At 39.2% G+C, this 20,986-nt stretch overlaps 2 protein-coding genes across 2 annotated transcripts in view; both read right to left on the bottom strand.

The window, feature by feature from the left end:
* Positions 1–20,986, bottom strand: part of LOC133528077 (melanization protease 1-like) — a 154,791-nt gene that overhangs the window by 24,475 nt on the left and 109,330 nt on the right. The gene's annotated exons all lie outside the window — the stretch shown is intronic.
* LOC133528075 (CLIP domain-containing serine protease HP8-like) lies at positions 711–19,460 on the bottom strand. The gene is made up of 8 exons (XM_061865288.1): positions 19,124–19,460; positions 18,011–18,183; positions 15,884–16,013; positions 12,598–12,657; positions 10,148–10,287; positions 9,603–9,711; positions 8,890–9,037; positions 711–980 (listed from the first exon to the last, which is right to left on the bottom strand). Exons 1-8 carry the CDS (start codon positions 19,194–19,196, stop codon positions 734–736), a joined length of 1,080 nt encoding a protein of 359 aa, XP_061721272.1. The 5' UTR covers positions 19,197–19,460; the 3' UTR covers positions 711–733.

Here is a 20,986-nt window from a genome sequence, read left to right as displayed (position 1 = left end):
ATGAAGGAAGGAAGTCAATAAACACCATCTTATTAGTGGCTTATATGTATACATAGATAATTATTAAAAGAAACAGTGATAGTAAAATAAAATACAAAAATAATAAAGTGATTTTATTAAATTATACAATATATTGTTTGTGTATTTTAATTTCCAGCAGCAGCCTAGCCCAGCAGTGGGAAGTGGGACACTAAAGTAAAAACTTGAACAAACTAACAAAAAAATGAAAGAAATATTTCCAACTCCACGACTGGCGTCAAAAGGCCCTGGAATTTTATGAATACATGGACACTCCATTTCACTTCTTAGTTCAATTTGATGTTAATAAAATAAGTTTAATTAATGTTGTGAATTACCAGAGTATAAATAGGTATAACATATCAACACGAGATGAAAGCGCCGCGATAATATCTCGCACGTGAGATACTGTGGAACCGCTCTCGTGCGAAGCTGGTAGCCTAGCAGTATTCTGAACGTGCTACTTTCAATTTGGAAGTCGCGGGTTCAAACCCTGGTTGTTACCATTTTGGAGCTTACCTACACAACACAATTGCAGCTAAAAGTGTCAATAGAATAATAGAAAAATAAGAGCAATCCTCATTTATTTATAATATTTTATAAAATAATCTCTGCCAATATACTTACACTTATTATTATTATTAAGGGTTAAGATTCATAGTTCATTCACATCAACACAGGTAAGAACAAAATAAATTAAATCATAATTATACACTCAAGGTCTTATTGTATTTAAAATCCATGTCATATATTTCGTGACGTCAGTGTAAACTTCAGGTAAAAGGGAGCCACAACGGCTTGGTCCATACGATACGAGTCCGTACTGGATAAAGCGCTTGTGGTCCCCAAAAGGGCCCCACACCATCAAGGGGCCTCCGGAGACCCCTCGACAATTACCCTTGATATTGGAATCGGAGCAGATCTTGTTGATCATCTTGTCTTCTTCGCCATGCGTTCTGTATCTGAAATAAATACTTATTGTATTTATATTACAGGTCTACTATCAATTAACTAGAAATGACAACTTCTTTTTCTAAAAAGATTGCCCGAATGATGACCCCTTTGTAAACATGATGTGCTCAGAAAGGCAAATAAGGCAATAAGAAATGGCAGTAGCTTAAGACGAAAGCGGACAGCTGCTTACACCATAAAAACGTAGTTCCCATTTTCCTCTTTGGATATTGACATTATAGAAAATATTTTTACGTAATTTGATGTATATTGTAACGGCTGGGAGTCAAAACACTAGTGAAAAGTCCGAAAAATGCACAAGAATTATATTTTTCGAAATAAAAACGGAAAGTAGGTACACATATAAAAAAAATGAGCGCAAGAGACGTGCGGCTGGCGCGGAATCGAATTCGGAACCAAATCGGGTTTGTTCGGACATGCAATAGATGCACCCCTGCTCCCCGCACCTCTCTCAGCTCTTACACATTCATTGACGCTGTTAATGAGACAGTATTTTGCATCGCGAACATACCCCCCCCTAGTGCTGCACTAGCAGCACTCATCGCCTATCGGAAGGTGAGCGACGCGTGTGGCGGATCTGGTAAGTATCCCCGTTCTGGTTTTAATCCTCACCATTCGGATCCGCCCATCTTTTCCTGGTATAACTTCTTGAATGATGCCCTTGGGCCATACATTGCGAGGCCCGTCTGGCTCTACAATAAGTACGAGGTCTCCAATTTGCAATGGCCTCGCCTCGGCTTGCCATTTCTTTCGCGGCACCAGGTCAGGCAAAACTTCCTTCACCCAACGCCTCCAGTATTGGTCAGCAAGGAGCTGAGCTATTCTCCATTGTTTTCGTAGAAAAAACTCTGATCCGTCAAAGACTCCAATGTGTGGTAGATTGCATGAGGTACCCACAAGAAAGTGGTTAGGCGTCAGAGTTTCCTGGCTATTTGGATCGACAGAAACATGGGTTAGTGGTCGGCTGTTAACTATATTTTCAACTTCGGCAAGTAAAGTATTTAAGGTCTCCTCTCTAGGAGCTCGCTCTTTTAGTATGGTTTTTAGAGACACCTTCACACTTCGTATTAGACGCTCCCATGCACCTCCCCAGTGCGGGCTAGCAGGGGGAATAAAAGTCCATTTTGCCCCGTGGTTCATCGCTCCATCTTTGAGTTTCTCCTCGTCCAATTCCTGAATCGACCTTCTAAGTTCAGTATCGGCACCTCGCAAATTCGTCCCATTGTCCGAAAACAATTGCTGAGGCCAGCCTCGTCTTGCTGCCATGCGGCGCAGAGCCATGATGAAGGAATCTGAGGTAAGTGATGCGACGGTTTCCATGTGTATAGCTCTTACCGTTAAGCAGGTAAAAAGAACGCCATATCTTTTTTCTCGTCGTCGGCCGATAGTTACCTCCATGGGACCGAACAGATCTACGCCACAAAAGGTAAAGGGACGCTGATGGTGAGCCAATCTAGCACTAGGTAGGTCTCCCATTCTGGGTATCTCTGGTTTACATTTTTTAAGTCTGCAGGTCATGCACTTTGACACAACGTTTTTAACGGTCGGTCTCAATTTTGTAATCCAGTATTTTTGTTTTATATTATTTACAACCATTTCCTGATATCCATGCGCAGCGTTAGTATGATAATACTTCACAATCAGGCGCGCCGTATAATTCTGACCATCTAGGATTGCAGGTCTCCGTGTTGCCGGCGAAACATCTGCAGCTTCATCGATGCGGCCCGCTGCGCGCAAGACTCCAAATTCGTCGAGGAATGGAGACAAAGTAAGTATTTTACTATTTTTATTAATGTGTTTTCCTTGTTCAAGGTCACTTATTTCTTGTCCAAAACTTTCAGCTTGAGAATTTCTTAAAAGTAAATTTTCAGCTTGCTCGATAGTAACATCTTTCTCAACGGTATGTTTTCTACATTTGTTTATAAAGGTAAGTACCATATTAGCAGACCTAAGTAGGCGCAGCCACGACGAAAACCTTGTTGGGTCCGGCACAGGTAAGTAAATTTCATTATTTTGTATCATATTTACACACTCTAAATCATCTGTATTTTTTATTTCAGGGTTCAGTACATCGGCTGGCCAGTCACACTCATCAAGTCGGAGAAAGGTAGGTCCATGGAGCCATTCGTTTTCCAAAATGCGGCAGTCATAGTTTTTTCGCGTGCCCAAGTCCGCTATGTTTAATTTTGTAGGCACGTACCTCCATTCACTAATGAGCGACATCTCGTCAATCTCGCCTAAACGATGTGCTATGTACGGTTTATAGGTACGCGCGGCATTTCTTATCCAATGCAAGGTACAACTTGAATCACTCCAAAAGGTTCGTCGCTCGGACTTTATCTTATGTTCTTTTGTGATAGTATCCGCTAAGCGAGCAGATAAAACAGCAGCTTGTAATTCCGCCCTAGGAATTGATAAGGTTTTATTTGGCATCACACGACTTCTGCTAGCTATAAATGCAACGTGTATTAATCCATTACATTCCCATCTCCAGTAAGCCACCGCGCACATAGCTATAGATGAACTGTCGCAAAATACATGCAACTGCAGGTTTGTATATTTATTATTATCATTCAATTGCAGCGGCGGCGCAAGCATAGATAACGATAAGGCCGTGGCGGGCGCGTCGCCTCCTAGCAACGGCTGACTCCGTACCGATTCGGTGTGCGTTGCGCTGGCGGGGCTCGTTGCAGCGGCGTGGTTATAGTACCTGGGCAGTCTCACATTATCTAGTGATTTAAGTAGATTCGTCCACTTGCACCATTCGTCGTATATATCGTCAGGTACACCTTCATCCCAAGATATATTTAATCGCCAGGTATCACGAATAATCAGTTTTCCTATGATAGTAATAGGCGATAAAAATCCGTAAACATCGAAAATTGACATCACAACCCGCAGCATGGCACGCTTTGTTGGCCTTTGTTGTCCATTTATAATACATTCCGGTATTTTTTTAAACGATACGTCAAACCCCAAGGTATCATCATCTGGACGCCACAATAGGCCGAGAGTTCGCTCGCCTTCGTACTGCTCGCCGGTTTTGAACTTTACGGCCGTCTCACCTAAGGCTTCTTTCGGTAGGCTATCGAGTACCGCTGGGCTGTTGCACATAAAGTTGCGTATTTCGAAGTTTCCCTGTTTATGAATCATTTTTACTTCACGTATCAACTTGATGGCTGTTTCTTCATCTGGCACGCTGTCAATCCAGTCATCCATATAATGTTGCTTATATATCGCTTCCGTGGCTGACGGATATGATGACTCAAAGCGTTGAGCATTTTTGTTTTTGATAAACTGAGCAATGAATGGCGAACAGCTGGCTCCAAATACTAAGGAAGACATCACATAAGTTCTCACGGGTTCTTCGGGTTCCTTTCTGTATAAGAATCGGAAAGCATTTTGATCCTCGGTTCTTATTTTTATGCGTAAAAACATGTCTTTTATGTCACCAGATATGGCGATAGGGTGCTCACGGAATCTGAGCATTATCCCGAAGAGAGACATAAGTAGGTCGGGTCCTTTTAGTAAATAGTCGTTTAGAGAAAAACCATTCGTGGTAGCTGCGCCGTCAAAAACAAGCCGCAGTTTTGACTTATTTGGATTGTCAACTCCAAAATGTCCTAAGTACCAAGTTTTTGGAGTAACTTGAGTATCGAGTAGTTCGTGCGCATAATCGTTTTCGAACAAGTGTTGAAATCGTTCCATATATCTCTGTTTGAATGCGCTGTTCTTTGACATCTTCTGTTCGACACTTTTTAAGCGTGACATCGCAAGGGGGAGTGAATCGGGCATAACACAGTTCACGTCCTTCCAGGGCAAGCCGACGTGCCACTTGCCGTCAACGAGAGTAGAAGTTTGCTCCAGCAGTTCACGAGCTCGTTCATCTTCGCTATTCAGCCGCGGTTTTGTAGAAATTCCCATAGAATCCACTGCAAAGTTACGTCGAACCTTCTCGTGTAAGTCATTAAGCAACCGTTTGTTCTCGGTGACGTCAGCGTCGTCGTCATAAGTAGTTAAATGCAGGGTTGTAAACAGTGCGCGGTGCGATGGAGTCGCACCAGAGGGAACCCTGCCGTGTACACAGTAGCCCAGCGGAGTACGAGTCACATATGGTTCGTCGTATGTACTCCCACCTATGACTTCTAAAGGTAATATCAAATGATAATTATCTTGTCCAATTAATATTTCCGGTTTTTTATACTGTCCGTTACTCAAATATTTTTTATACTTTTGCACATGCGCAAACTTTTCACAATTAACTAAGTTCATATTTTGTTTAGGTAAATTAAGTTCATTCACACTGCGCGCGCTCAAAGTAAACAGTTTTTTGTCACAATTAGACACCGTAATGTTATCTATCTGCTCCGTTTCGCACACTAACTCAGAATTGTGCCATGCACCACGCACACGCATGCACTTGCGTCGTCCCTGCAGCCCGGCCCGGGCGGCCAGACCCGCTGTTATCATCGACACACTAGCACCGTCATCAAGGACCGCGGTCGTGTTTATAATTGTTCCATTAGGGCCGTGTACATGTATTGGCACGACTTTTATTAACACAACACTATCGGAGGTACAGTCAATATGAGTAACGACTTGAGTTTCCGTATTTTCAGTCTCGGGCGGTTCTTCTACTACGGGGTTGCTGTTTGATATATTACGATTATGCGGAACGAAATGCAGTAAGCGGTGATGTGCTCCGCCGCAGTTATCAATATCACATACCGGCGCCGGGCACAGCTGTTTATCATGATGACGTAATAGGCACTTGTAACAAAGTCCAGACCGTTTTACATAGCTCCAGCGATCTTTTCTTAACGATTTTTTAAATTTCTTACAGTCTGTGAGATTGTGATTAGATCCGTGACAATAACGACACTTACTATAACTTTGTTCACTTTGTAGTAGAATAGTCTTAGCGTTCATAGTATTGTCCGTGTATTTACGCTTAAAATTGTCTTTTGGAGCATTAATTAACGTAACACTGCACTTTGATATTTTGATAGCTTCTTCGTTGAGGAAATCCGATAGTTGATCGAGTCTAGTCGTGGTACTTGCCGTGTTGTGTGAATACCGGTAGTCCGCCCATTTAGACAAAAGAATAGTAGGCAGTTTAGATAACACAACTGTGATTAGACTCGAGTCTTCGAGGTGGTTTTGACGGTTAAGTGCGAGTACAGCGGCAACGTAATTTTTAATTTTATTTGAAAACATAACAATGTCTTTATGGTATTCTGGAGCCACTGAATTTAATTTTTTTATTTCTTGTTTTATACGCGACAAAATATTGTCTGGGTTGCCGAACTGCAGTTCCAGCGTAGACATTAATATTTCGGGAGAAGTAGCCGTGATGAGTAACGCCTGGACCGCGTCTTTAGCTGCGCCACGGAGACATTTTCGCAACCGCCACAAGTTCTCGGAATCACTAAATTGACACAATCGAGTCGATTCTTCGTATGCCATCTTGAACTGTAGCCATTCCATTGCGTCACCAGTGAATAGTGGTAGGTCCTTGGGTGTACTGATACGGCTTAAAAGCTTGGAGTTCTGTTTTTCAGTGATGCTAGTTGTGAGGAAATCTTTAAGTACGTTAGCGAGCTGGTGAATTGGACCGTCGGTGCTAGCGTCGTTCTGTAACGCTGGCGGGCACGGCAAGCCTGGTCCCTCGGTACCCTCGTTCCGCTCAGTGACTGGCCGTGACTCCAATTCTTGCTGACTTCGCTCCACCCATTTAGCAACCTCACTCTGTTTGGAAACTAAACTGTCGGTCTCCGATGAATGTGGACTGTAATCTTTATTTAATTCCGCTATCTCGGCTTCCAAACGCTTGTCAATTAACTCCATCGTAATTCGCGCTTTCTCTTCCGCCGCTTCTAGCTCCAGTTTTTTTCTGCGCGCTTCTATAGAAGATACAGAAGATTTCTTCGTTTTCGACACACTAACGGCGCGCTCAGATTTGCGAGATTTTTTTGTCTTGACGGTACTCGCAATCACTGATGTCGTATCCAATATCTGCTTGTGTGATGTTGAAGGTTCATTTTGTTCTTCTTTAGTTTCATTATCCTGCGGCACATCGGTACTGGTCGCTTCTTTGTTTGCTTCTTCGTTGGCGGTACCTTCCTGTTGCAATTGTTCCCGCTTAGCAACACTGCGTGTTTTAACGTTTGACATCTTAATAGGCGTACGGAACATAAACGATCCGGTTCGAAGGACCAGCTTTTGTAACGGCTGGGAGTCAAAACACTAGTGAAAAGTCCGAAAAATGCACAAGAATTATATTTTTCGAAATAAAAACGGAAAGTAGGTACACATATAAAAAAAATGAGCGCAAGAGACGTGCGGCTGGCGCGGAATCGAATTCGGAACCAAATCGGGTTTGTTCGGACATGCAATAGATGCACCCCTGCTCCCCGCACCTCTCTCAGCTCTTACACATTCATTGACGCTGTTAATGAGACAGTATTTTGCATCGCGAACATATATTAACCATAGCTACGTTTGACTTTTTTCGATTTTTTGATTATTGTAAAAATTAGGAGCGAAAAACAGATTTCATAAGAAAAATTTAATGCTACTAACTCTTTTAATAACTAAAAATTCTAAGAAAATCAAACGTAGGGGCATAGCTGTGGTAGATATACAACAAATTGTGTCAAAATATTTTCAATAATGTCAATATCGACTACGTTTATATGCAAAGGCGATTTCGCACGAGTCCGCCATTTTCGTCTTAATGCCCCAATTCACAGCACATTACCAAAAGCGGACCCTAGGCTCATTCAGAACGCAACTATGTTAATGGTACCAATCATGGGACATTTAAGAAAAAAAGGGAGTATTTTTGATATTTCACCGATAGCTGTAAAATTTCTAACGCTTTATGCGTTAAAAGTTTAATGTCCTATTCGTCCTTTATGTTTTCCATGTATTTAATCAAAGCTGCTGCAATTGGTTTCTATATTATTAACAAATTAAAACTATGTTTTTTTGCTCCAGCCATGGGATGTATGGCGCCATATCATCCCATTACTGGTGCCAGTCCCATCATAGGGGTGTTTACTGTAGAAATCACTTAGGACGAGGAGGAAGATGGTTTAATTTTATTTTTATGATTCGAATGGGTTGCTCATTGCTACACATTATTAAGGCTTCCTGACACGAGTTCCAGTCAAAACCCGCTCGGAATGAAATGTAACAAGTTTTTTTGTCAAAAATAAAACTTTTGATACAAGGTTTTATCGCTAACGCAGCGGCTTACCTGAGAATAATTCGCGAACGCGAAGCGTCGCGGCGCGGCGCAGACGCCCACGTCATTCGCGTTCGCAACGAGATCGCCCACGTAGGACACTTCCATAGGTATCAAAGGATTGATTCACCCGCGCCGCGCCGCGCCGTTTCGCGTTCGCGAGTAATAACTATTAAGCAGTAAGCCGCTGCGTAACTGGGCTTTTTTCAACTGGCAACTATTACTCATTGGGATAATTCTAACAATTAGGTTGATAGTTTATATGACCAATCAGTTCGATGATACTATAATTTTGCATTGTCACCCAACTTACATAATAATATTTATGTCGAGTGTCAGCTCAATCAAATAACGGGAAGTGGGTCTAATTCAGCTTGCAAGATTAAACCCGAACATTACAAATAAGTGAGTACCTAGGCGGATTTTCTTGAATCCGCTTATTTATTTATTTATAAGAAACTCAAATATAGTATATAGTTTGCTATAATTAAATACATATTTATATATTAACATTAGCATTAAGATAAAATTTGTCACTAACACATAATGATCCAAGTTGGTCGTGAATAAATAATTTATATTATATTATTATTACAAACATTGCAAGTTAAAAGCTTGTAAAAATCGACTATACAAATTTGACTGCATACTTGTTGTACTGCTCACGGCAATGCTCGACACTGTGTATAGACACACCGACATATAGCAGCCTCCTTTGTGCGATTACGGCGCCCAGTGCGATTATATCCTGGTTCTGTAAGTCCCGGGTCACTGGCAGGCAAATTGTACCAGCGTTCCCTAGAAAAAAAAGAAAAATACTTTTAATGTTAACACGTGGAAACTTTTTTTTTATGATACAGGAGGTAAACGAGCAGACGGATCATCTGATGGTAAGCGATTACCGCCGCCCATGGACACCTGCAACACCAGAGGGGTTGTAAGTGCGTTGCCGGCCTTTAAGATAGGAGTACGCTCTTTTCTTTTGAAGTCTTCAAAAGAAGTAGCACCCAAAAAAGTAGCGGGGTGTTTGAGATTTTCTATTTTCTTTACTTAGTCCTGATCTTATTCATTTTCACAACAAGAGGCATTCTAAGTTATTGTAGATTTGCACTGACTTTGCGTACCTTCTTTTGCATGCTTTAGTCAAAGACAATTATTTTCTTATTACATTATTATTTACTAAAACGGGATTTGATCGCGTATTAATTAAATTACCTCCCATGTTTCGAATCAGAATAATTTTCCTTCCACCCTTTTCCAAACAAGTGCTGTTTATAAAAATGATTAAATTTGTTTCCTAAGTAGTTGAAGTGCTGTTCATCAAAAACTAAATATGAATTCTCTTAGACCATGAATTACATACTGAAATATAAGTTTATAGGATTTTTCAGCCTCAGAAGTCCGATGTCATCTGTGACGACCGGTTTACGTCGGTACCCCGGATGCAGAATGGCCTCTTCTATGGGTATATCCTGAAATTACAAGAAGTTAGATTCTTTAAATTGATTAAAACGACCATATATTTTCAATCACCAACTATAAAACTCCCAAGAGACTCTAACATTTTAAAATGGCACTAAATTCGGCATTCGCGCAGCTATAAAATAAAGCGCGCCGACGGCGCTCGTCCTTTTCTCGGCTGGCCTCCGTAGGGTGCACATCGTGTCGTTGGTGCGCCGTATCCCGTTCCGCTGCTTGATGCTCGCTGGTAGAAGACACGATGAGGATGTTTCAGGCTCCGGATATGAATAAACTGCCCTTCTCATGGCAACATACAACTGACCTTGTTGTTTCTTTCTGCAGTTTCATTTTGTTTCGAGGATCGCATCAGGAGCATCACCTGCAGTGAATGCGCGGCGCTCGGCTTATCTAAGAGCATCATTAATTAATGTCATAATTGTTACTTACTGTTAGGGGCCCTGTAGTGTCCACATCGGTCTCTCGTATCCTCACACTGAGCGGGAGCGCGACCTTGATGCAGTGAGCCGCTGTCAGTGCGTAGCGCTCGCTTATCAGACTTCCACCGCATTGGAATCGTGGTCCTGCCTCTAAAATACATATAAGTTTTTGGCAAATAATCATTTTAGGTGCAAGCTTTTATCGCTGACTGTACTTTTCTTTCCACAGGCAACTAATACTCATCGAGCCAATTCTAAAATCCCTATACACAATTAGGTTGCATTGTTTTACCACAGAGTTCCTATGGCCACCTCCTGTTTCCATTGTCAGATCTGCTCGATGGTACCATAATATTGCATTGTCACCCGACTTACATATGTATGCAAATTTTCAGCTTAAGCGGAAACCGGGAAGTGGGTCAAATTGAAATTGCAAGATTTGACCCAACATACATAGGTACATTGCAAGTTAATAAAAAGCTTGTAATAATAATTAATAGAATAGAATAGAATAGAATAGAATAGAATAGTTTATTCATTATAAAAACACAATATAAATTTGCACTTCAAACTTATACGTATTTTAAATAATTATCGTCAAACATTATAATTATGTACATATTTACATTGAATATTACAATAAAATTTACATTCTTTCATTTGATTTATATTGTTTTTCATTTATTATATCAACGTTAAATTCAGAGTAGTCATTAGTGAGGTATTCTTTAACGCTATACAGTGTGCGAGATAATAGCAGCATTTTCAAGCGTTTGCGGAAAGAATTCTCACTTTCGATATTCTTCATATGGTAAGGCAGTTTATTGTAAAGTTCACAGCCCATTGCATTTGGCTAGCGTTTTGCAAGTTTTAGCCTATTCGCATTCGGTATAATATCAAGGGATCGTTTGGTATGGCGAGGGTTGCATTGAGACCGTATCTTGAATTCGTGGATATTCTTTCTCATATACATGATTACCTCCATTATGTAAACTGAGATAGATGTTAAAATACTCATTTCTTTAAAATGTTGTTTACAAGAATCTCTAAACTTTGCACCAACAAGTACTCTGATTGCTCGTTTTTGCATCTTCAGGATGCGTTCATTATTAGAAGAGCTCCCCCACAGAATTATTCCATATGATATTATTGAGTGAACGTAAGCATAGTAGGTCTCTTTTAAGCTATCATCCGATACCAAAGTTTTCAACTGTCGCAATGCATAAACACCCTTTGCCATTTTATTACACACCATTTCTATGTGTTTATTCCACTTTAGTTCAGAGTCTAACTGAAAACCCAGTAATTTAACTTCATTTACTGTCTGCAGGAGTCTATTATTTCCTAGAGTAACTTTAATTGATGATGTTGGTCTTCTGGGCTGGAATAACATTACGTTCGTTTTATCGGAGTTCAGTTTTAGGCCATTTGCAGTAAACTAATCTTCACACAGATATATGGCTTTAGCGATCTTAATTTCTAGTTCTTCATATGTTTCAGCACTCACTGTGATCGATGTGTCATCAGCATATAACATCATCTTACCATCAATATTCAAAACTAATAAATCATTGACGAATATGAGGAATAGTGTATTTCCCAATGCGGATCCCTGTGGTACGCCAATCGCAATATCCTTAGCGGAAGATCTTCTTCGCATTCCATTAATTTTTAGTTCAACTGATTGTTTTCTATTTGATAAGAATGATTTGATTAATTCTCCGCTTTGACCCCTGACACCGTATATTTCCAACTGTTTTAGAAGTAATGCGTGGTCTACGGTGTCGAAGGCCTTTGTCAAATCGAGAAATATCCCTGCAACTTTCAGGGTTTTAAAGGTCATTAAAGTGTTTGGTTCAGCTCGCGACTTACGCTTTACTTCCGTCGACACTTTTTTGGTGAATTGGCTATATTCTTAAATGTCTCTGATATTTCCGATTACTTATCGACCACGTTAAATTTTCATCGATCTGGCATTGACAACGCATGCATATCCCCTAGGAGTTTTGATGTAGCACTTGGCATGTATTCTTAATGTGGTCGGACTCTACCGCATAGTTAGAAACGCTATGAAATCTACTACTTCTAAAAAAATGTGTTCATGAAAGTGATTTGGATGAAACGCTCGAATCATTATAAAAACGAATAAATTATTTATTTTATAAGTTAAATTACATCACAAATATATACAATATAGTTTTCATCAGAGGGGGGACGCGGCCAGTGTTCTGGGAACCATGCCTCAGGCTAATTTAGGATTAGATTTATGATCATATAGGTATTAATTGTGTTTGATAAACATAGTTTTGTATAAATAGAAAATAATAAATTAAACTAACTAAGAACTAGTAACTATGTGTCGTTAATCTAATATGCGCCTCCACCCTGCATCGTACCCGGCTCTTATAAAAAATGTGGGCCATTACATTACTTACTTAATAAAACGTCTCAAAAACTCACGAGTCTGGTAAGAAATGAAGATCAACCACGGAAAGTCGTTGAATCCTAAAACTGGGTCCCCTGAAAATAAAAAAAGCGTCTACATACAACGTAATTAAATATAAATCGATATTAATGGATGACCTTAGACAAATATACTTGGACTCTCTGAGAAAGCTCAATTCTGTTGAAGCTTCTACTGATCTGGTACTGAAGACAATAAAATGGCGTGGCATTTTAGACTGGTTTATGACAGTTATATCATTTTATGATATAGGAGGAAAATTGCCAAGCGGACCCCAGGCTCCCATGAGCCGTGGCAAAATGCCGGGATAACGCGAGGAAGATGATCATAGGAAGCAAAATAGGAAAATGCCTGATGACACGCAATTGCCGTCGCCCATGGACACTTGCAATACCAGAGGAGTTGCGGAGAGGAGTGCGTTGCCGGCCTATAAGATAGGAGTAGAATCTTGAAGGTATCGATCGGTCCGGAAACGGTACCGCAGGCGACAGTGTCAATTCAATTCAATTCAATTCAAATATACTTTATTCATGTAGGCCTAGCAACAAGCACTTATGAATAGTAAGACAGTATTACATATAATTATCTTAATCTAATTATCAGAGCAATTTATTGATGTTGTAAATATTATTCCATATATAATACTAATGAATATAATTCATAGATCAAATTTAATACTAAAACTTTCACAAAATATAGTCATGCAAAAAAAAAAATGTATAAAAAATACTAGTCTAGATTGTTTCTAGAATAAATTCTAAATGTCAAACAAATATAATAAAAACAACAAAGGAAATACATGCATTGGAATATCCATTTCATCATCATTATTCAAATATAATAAATAATTAATCATTTCGAATCACAATTAATCCCACGTTGTTTTATCATTCATGTAGTCTTGTGTGGTATAATAAGCTTTAGAAATAAGTTTACGCTTTACATGATTCTTAAATTTATTAATTGGTAACTCAGTAATATGGTTTGGAAGTTTATTATAAAATCTCACACAATTACCCATGAATGATTTTTTAATTTTATGGAGCCGAGTGAAGGGCACGGCGAACTTATGTTTATTTCTAGTATTAATATTATGAATGTCACAATTTTTCTTAAAATCGGCAATATTTTTATGCACATACAGAATATTCTCATAAATGTATTGACAGTGCACTGTCATGATGTCAATTTCCTTAAATTTATCTCTCAGTGAGTCTCTATGGTTCATTTTATATATTGCTCGAATAGCCCTCTTCTGCAGAACAAAAATGGTATTTATATCTGAAGCACCACCCCACAGTAAAATACCATATGACATAATGCTATGGAAGTAACTAAAATATACTAATCGAGCTGTTTTGACATCAGTTAACTGACGGATTTTGCTTACTGCAAAAGCTGCAGAACTCAGTCTATTCGAAAGAGTAGCAATATGGGGACCCCACTGGAGTTTAGAATCTAAAGTTATACCAAGAAAAACTGTACTATCAACTAATTCCAATTCCTCATCCTTCACAATGACACTTGTTTTTACATGCCTTACATTACTAGTGACAAACTTAATACATTTAGTCTTATTCTCATTTAACAATAAATTATTAACATTGAACCAATTTACTACTTTTGAAATAGCATCGTTTACATCATTGTAAGCTTGTTGCTGTCGTTTGACTTTGAAAATAAGTGAAGTGTCGTCTGCAAACAATACTATATCATGGTGGGTCTTTACAAGGAATGGCAAGTCATTTATGTAGATAAGGAACAGGAAAGGTCCCAATATTGACCCCTGTGGTACACCCATAGAGACCAATGACCCCGGTGATCGCTGTCCATTCACATCGACCCTTTGTATTCTACCATTTAAGTAGGACTTAAGTAAATCCAGTGCCGCTCCTCTAACTCCATAATAGTGTAGTTTCCTGATTAATGTTTCATGACAAACGCAGTCGAAGGCCTTAGACAAATCACAGAAGATACCTATAGCATCTCGTGACTCCTCCCAGGCATCGAAGATATGCTTAATTAGCTCAACACCAGCATCGGTTGTCGAGCGACCCTGTGTAAAACCAAACTGCTTATTATGCATTAAATTATTGACGTTAAAATGTCGTACTAATTGAGAAAGAATTAATTTTTCAAAAATCTTACTGAACGTTGGTAGCACAGATATCGGTCTAAAGTTAGTGGGGTCAGAGTTGCTACCCGATTTAAATAAAGGAGTTATTTTACTATGTTTCATTAAATCAGGAAACTCGCCGCAATCAACACTGTTGTTAAATATAATTACTAAGTCAGGCGCTATAATTTCTACTAAGGATTTGACAGCATGGACAGAGACTCCCCAGAGGTCATTCGTTTTTTTGACATTAACCGAATTAAACGCCTTTACTACATCGGAGGTACAAACACGTTCAAAATGAAAATCTCCACAACACTCTGGAGCGTTATCTTTTAATAGAGTAACAGCGGATGAGGGTGATGAATTTAAATCCTTAGTTGTGAAAACTGGTACGTCAGTGAAAAAATTTTCAAATTCTGTAGCTACTTCTAAATTGGAATCTATAATTTTGTTATCAATATTTAGTTTAAAATCATTCACTCTGTGTTTCGAGCGACCAGTCTCCACATTGATTACTTTCCAGGTTGCTTTAATAATGTTGGGACTATTTTTTATTCTTTGACTTAGATAATTTCGCTTAGCTATATGACAATCTATTTTAAACTTTTTCGAATATTGCTTGACATGTTCTTTAAATTCATCACTCGTGTTAAACCGCCGTTCCTCATACAAGGCATACAGTTCACGTCTTCGTTGATGTAAGTCCGCAGTAGCCCACTCACTAAAAACTGATGCACCACTAACTACGACCGATTTTGAAGTAAATATCGCATTATAATGATCCATAAAAGTGTATTCCACTTCCACAGTTAAGCTGTGCTAGGCAGGAAGCTTCTGGAGAAACGCATAGTTGAGGACTGCCAACCATCTAAGTGATGAAGATGGAACTGTTCTCGCGTAGAGCGGTAGGGATTCAATTTTGTTCATGATCCATGTATCTACCCCTGCTATTCGGTTTCCAATGTCGTCCTCTCTGACACCGCACATCATGTCCGGTAGCAAGGGAAGGTTCAGATGGTAGTCGACAGACGATAATACGCTCTCTACTCGGTAAAAAAACATTTATTCTAAATGAATCAAATGTAAGTACCGCCTGCTATTCGATTTCCAACCTCGCCCGTACTACCGTGCCCCCAGATTTATTCCTAACGAATCAAATGTACCTCCTGCTATTCGATATTCAATATCGTCTTCCTCTCCGATACCGCAGTTGTCCGGTAACAGGGAAAGGTTTGGATTGTCGGCGGACGCTAATACGCTCTCTACTCCAGCTGTCAGCTCGGCGCAACACGTCTGGAAATTATAAATTATAATTATGTTTCCGTAGGCCAATTAAATTACATAGATCCAAAAAAGCGTTTTGAGGAATTAATTCCCAGCAAGCTGGAAATCGTTTAAATACCTTAATTTGGTGCAATGCTCCTGGGATTGCGCAAACACGGGTTACATGCTTTGAGGACCAAATGAAGGTATTAAAACGATTTCTAGCTTGCTGAGAATTAATTATTAGAAAAAAACTAATTTAAAGTAAGGTATCGCCTCGCTTTATTGAGCACACCGAGTTTTTTGGATGCCAGCGTAGCCTTCCCTTCCAGGTGGCTACGGAATTGGACGTGACTGGAGATGGCGACACCGAGGATCCCAATACTCCCTGACATGGTAAGGGCTGTGACTTGGAACTGTGGGACCACAGTAAATGGGGTTTTCTTAGCGGTAAACTATGACACTATATAGCAGAATCGAAGTTTCTGGAACAGTCCTGAAATTTAGTATGTATGTAAATAAAAGGCCCCATTTTCATGTCTACACCATTTGACATTTGAGGAACTCGAGGAATCGCAGTCATCTCGGAAAATGTGTACTGTAAAGAGTACGGTCTATCTGAGGTGGGGAATGTAAACGATCAAGGTAGATTTCTGATAATCTATCCTATTCTACCCTAACTACAGTCTCCTACCTATTCCAGGCTCCTACAGTCAGCCTTATTCTAGGTAGCTCGTGTCCAAACCATCCGCGCAGGTCGTGCCTATGGCTACGATCCTCACAAAGCGGTTGGATACAGCTTGTGGTAAGGGAAAACCTTGGAGAAAAACCTTACCCCTGACTCCTCGGCTAAACCCTTTTTATATTCGAACTTTCTGACAGCTAATTGCCACTGGCCACAAATAGATGACATTTGACTTTTACTGACTGACTGTTAGCAGATTCAGCTAACTTTAAAATAAAAAAACAAAACGTATTTAATAAACACGACAATAATAAATAATGTCACTCCTTTTAACATGTGTAGCTTGACTGGAAGTGTTAATTTAAGGAATAAAATAAATTAAAAATAAAATTAAAATGAAAAAATTAAGTTTACAGGTAAGGCCATAATAGAAAACTCGGAGGAATTTGAATTCCACTTTTGTCTATACATTTGTACATGATCTACCCCAATATCAACATTTTACTCGACTGCGACTTCACCAGAAAGTAGGGTTATGGGTTTAAGTACTGATGATTCAGAACAGCCTGTAGCTTAGGATACAGGCCGAATTTTTTAAAATGACATATCGGTAGATTCCTGTTTACAATTATTTTATTAAAGAAAAATCAGTACAGCCGCCTTGAGAGGACGCCGAATATTAAATCATATTATTTCTTCTAGCGCCTAAATTATTGAGCGGATTTCAGTAGATCCATAATTGGTACACGAGTGCTATTAAAATTAACGGAGGAAAAATGTTTAGGGCAAAATATTGTGATTGCATAAACAGATTTTAGGTCTTAAATGGGGTTCAAACAATAGTGACAGTAATCAAATTTGACACATTTCAATATGTCATTTTAAAAAATCCGGCCAGTATCCTTTGCTTCAGGGTGTCCTGAATCATCAGTATTTAAACCCATAACCCTACTTTCTGGTGAAGTCACAGTCGAGTAAAATATTGATATTGGAGTAGATCATGTACAAATGTAAAGATAAAAGTGGAAGTCATATTCCTCCGAGTTTCCTATTAAAAGAATGTAAGACTTTTTTGTGTAGAATTTAATAAGCTTTAATGTTGTCTTACACCATATTTTCATAGAGAACGTAGATTTTGAGTAAATTCGAATTTCTCCAGGAATGTACACATTTTCCAAGATGGCTGCGATTCCTCGAGGTCCCCATATGTCAAATGATGTGGACATAAAAAGGGGCCTTTAATTTACATACATACCAAATTTCAGGACTGTCCCAAAGATTTCGAGATTCGTTCTATTCCGATCCCTAATAGTGATACTTATTATTAATAAAATATACTAACCATTCCTAACCCGGCATCGTCGAGCCCGCAGGCGTTGCTCGAGAGCTGATCAACCATTTGGATCTCAACCCCTGGAACGCAAGATGGCAGCTTTTCCGCGCACGCTGACAGATTTTCTGTTGCTGTCGCGGCGGCAGCACATGCGTTGAAACTAGTACAATCGCTACAGTTTTCTGCAACGATTAATGTTTTATTTAAGGGGTTATTATATCTATCCGGCTCCTTCTGCTATCTTGTTGCTAAGCTAAGTGTGACAGAGACATTACCTATACCTTCCTCTGTGCTAAAAAAAAAAGGGTCCGGCGAACAGATCGATTTAATATCTACGTATAATATAAGGTGAAGCTAATGCAGTTCAAAACAGATGTTGCAGATTTTTTTTATATACTTACAGCAATATTTATTTTATTAATATATGACTACTGGTCATAAATTTTTATGGACAATGAATATATCGTTCAGTAATTTAATTTAATTTTAATTACTTCTACGGATCTTAAGTTATCAGTAGTTTCTTTAACCCCAGACCATCTGTAAAACTATTCTAAGTTTTTAGGGTTCCGTAGCTAAATGGCAAAAAACGGAACCCTTATGGATTCGTCATGTCTGTCTGTCTGTCCGTCCGTATGTCACAGACACTTTTTTCCGAAAGTATAAAAACTATATACTGTTGAAACTTGGTAAGTAGATGTATTCTGTGAACCGCATTAATATTTTATCTTAGAACTGAAACTCAAAATTTAGGATAGGTCTTCAGAAATGATATTGAGGTTTCTAATATCATTTTTTTCTAAACTGAATAGTTTGCGCGAGAGACACTTCCAACTTGCTTAAATGTGCCCCCCCCCCCTGCAACTTCTAAAATAAGAGTATGACAAAACTAAAAAAATATATGATGTACATTACATTACAAACTTCCACCGAAAATTGGTTTGAACGAGATCTAGTAAGTAGTTTTATTTTAATATGTGACAAATGGTACGAAACCCTTCATGGGCGAGGCCGATTCGCACTTGGCCGCTTTTCTTTAGTTTAGTGTTGACAAAGCTGTAATTATAAATAAAACTAAATAATCGACAGAGGCTAAATGTTCAAATAAATCATATAACTTACTCATAGCTGCTGTGTAGGAGGGACTCCAACGTAACACACTGAGTACACATAAAATACTAACTTTGGCATTCATTTTCTTAATTTTATTATGCTTAATTATAATCTGCACTTAATTACTACTTCAGTGTAGATGTGTAGATGACAGTTGTGTTGTTGTAACTGGTCAGAGTGGTAAGTCGTGGATCAGATCCGGTTTTGTGTTTAAAAATACGTATAGTAATATTACGCGCGCGCATGTTTGAGGAAACATTATATTTGCTATGAATGATCCTTATTATAACTTACGTCTTAAACAAAGCCATATAAGTAATAGATTTAGCCATAAAAGTGCAGGTCGTTTTTACCGAAAGGGTCAAATGGGACCCTATTACTGAGACTTCGCTGTCCGTCCGTCCGTCTGTCACCAGGCTGTATCTCATGAACCGTGATAGCTAGACAGTTGAAATTTTCACAGATGATGTATTTCTGTTGCCGCTATAACAGCAAATACTAAAAACAGAATAAAATAAATATTAAGGGGGGTTCCCATACAACAAACAATTTTTTTTTGCCGTATTTATAAATAATGGTACGAAACCCTTCGTGCGCGAGTCTGACTCGCAGTTGCTCGGTTTTTCAAGAGATGCGTCGCTTAATGACATAATCCGTCGATCTCTTGCCACCATCAATGTGCCTGCTCTTCTTGAGCAGACTGGCATTATCAGGGATGATGGCAAGAATAAATATAAGAGCCTCGTTAGAGAGTACAATTTTGTACCATTTGGCGTTGAAACTCTAGGTCCATGGGGTCCCAGCGCGCACAAGTTCTTTGGAGAAATTGCGAAACGTCTGGTTGACGTAACTGGCGACCGAAGAGCTGGCGGCTTCCTCGCACAACATCCTTGGTACAATGCCTCAAGGGCCTATTTTAGATATAAGCTAGTTATTGTAATCATCTGTATATATCCATTCTGTATATTGTTATTGTAAATAAAGATTAAACATGCATTAAATAAGAAAAAAAAATGCAATTCAGATTACTATACAAATCATGCAATTACATCCAGTAGCAACGTTTCGTTATAGAAATTTGACTTATAATTACTTTACTCTTTGGTTCTAATCTACTAAGGGCTCATTTAGACGGCCCCAAAGAGTATAATAAGGGCCGATTTAGACGGCACGCGAACTCGCATGCGATTTTTGTTACATTGCGGACTATTGAGGTAACCTCAATTCAGCCGACCGATCAAATAACGCAATGTAATGAATGAAACTCGCATGTAAGTTCTCGCATCGTCTAAATAAGCCCTACAGTCCCGAGCCTGTTTCACAAGGAATGTATTGGATATCTAATTAATTAATAAATTAACTGCTAGATAAAAATACCTTAAGTTGTAAAGGTTAAGCTAATTTGAAGATTGTGAAACGCCAACGATGACTTTATTCGTCAGATAAGTGGCAAGTAGCTTAAATTCAGAACTTTACTTGGAAATTGTGAATTAGTACGTTTCCAAAATGTATGAGCCACAATTGCAGCTAAAAGTGTCAATAAAATAATACAAAAATAAGAGCAATCATCGTTTATTTATAATATTTTATAAAATAATCTCTCTCTAAGATGATATGATGAAATGCCAAGCCCTCATTTTAGGTTGTTGTTGTCCTAAAGCACCCCAGAGGTGGAAAGGGCCTTCACAAGCTCGCGCCACGCCTTCCTATCTTCAGCTCGTCCTCTGGCCTCGCTCCAGCTCAACCCGACCGCTCGTAACTCTCTTAGGACGGACCGTTGCCAAGAGTGTACAGGACGCCCGGAGCCACGGCTTCCGTCCGGCGGTTTCCACGCGAAAGCATATTTCGCGTGGAAATTATTAGCATTATTAG

This window comes from Cydia pomonella, chromosome 19 (genome assembly GCF_033807575.1).
Source record: "Cydia pomonella isolate Wapato2018A chromosome 19, ilCydPomo1, whole genome shotgun sequence".
NCBI classification, from domain to species: Eukaryota; Metazoa; Arthropoda; class Insecta; order Lepidoptera; family Tortricidae; genus Cydia; species Cydia pomonella.
This window is presented reverse-complemented; position numbering and strand designations above follow the sequence as displayed.

Bases quoted from the DNA above. Each gene is read 5' to 3' on its own strand.
- LOC133528075 (XM_061865288.1), bottom strand. From the start codon at position 19,196: ATGAATGCCAAAGTTAGTATTTTATGTGTACTCAGTGTGTTACGTTGG. The intron at 12,658-15,883 runs GTACATTTGATT...TTTTATTTTCAG, and splicing joins TGAATATCGAATAGCAGGAG to GGGACCCAGTTTTAGGATTC. The intron at 9,038-9,602 runs GTATGTAATTCA...TTTTTTTTCTAG, and splicing joins TCCTATAAACTTATATTTCA to GGAACGCTGGTACAATTTGC.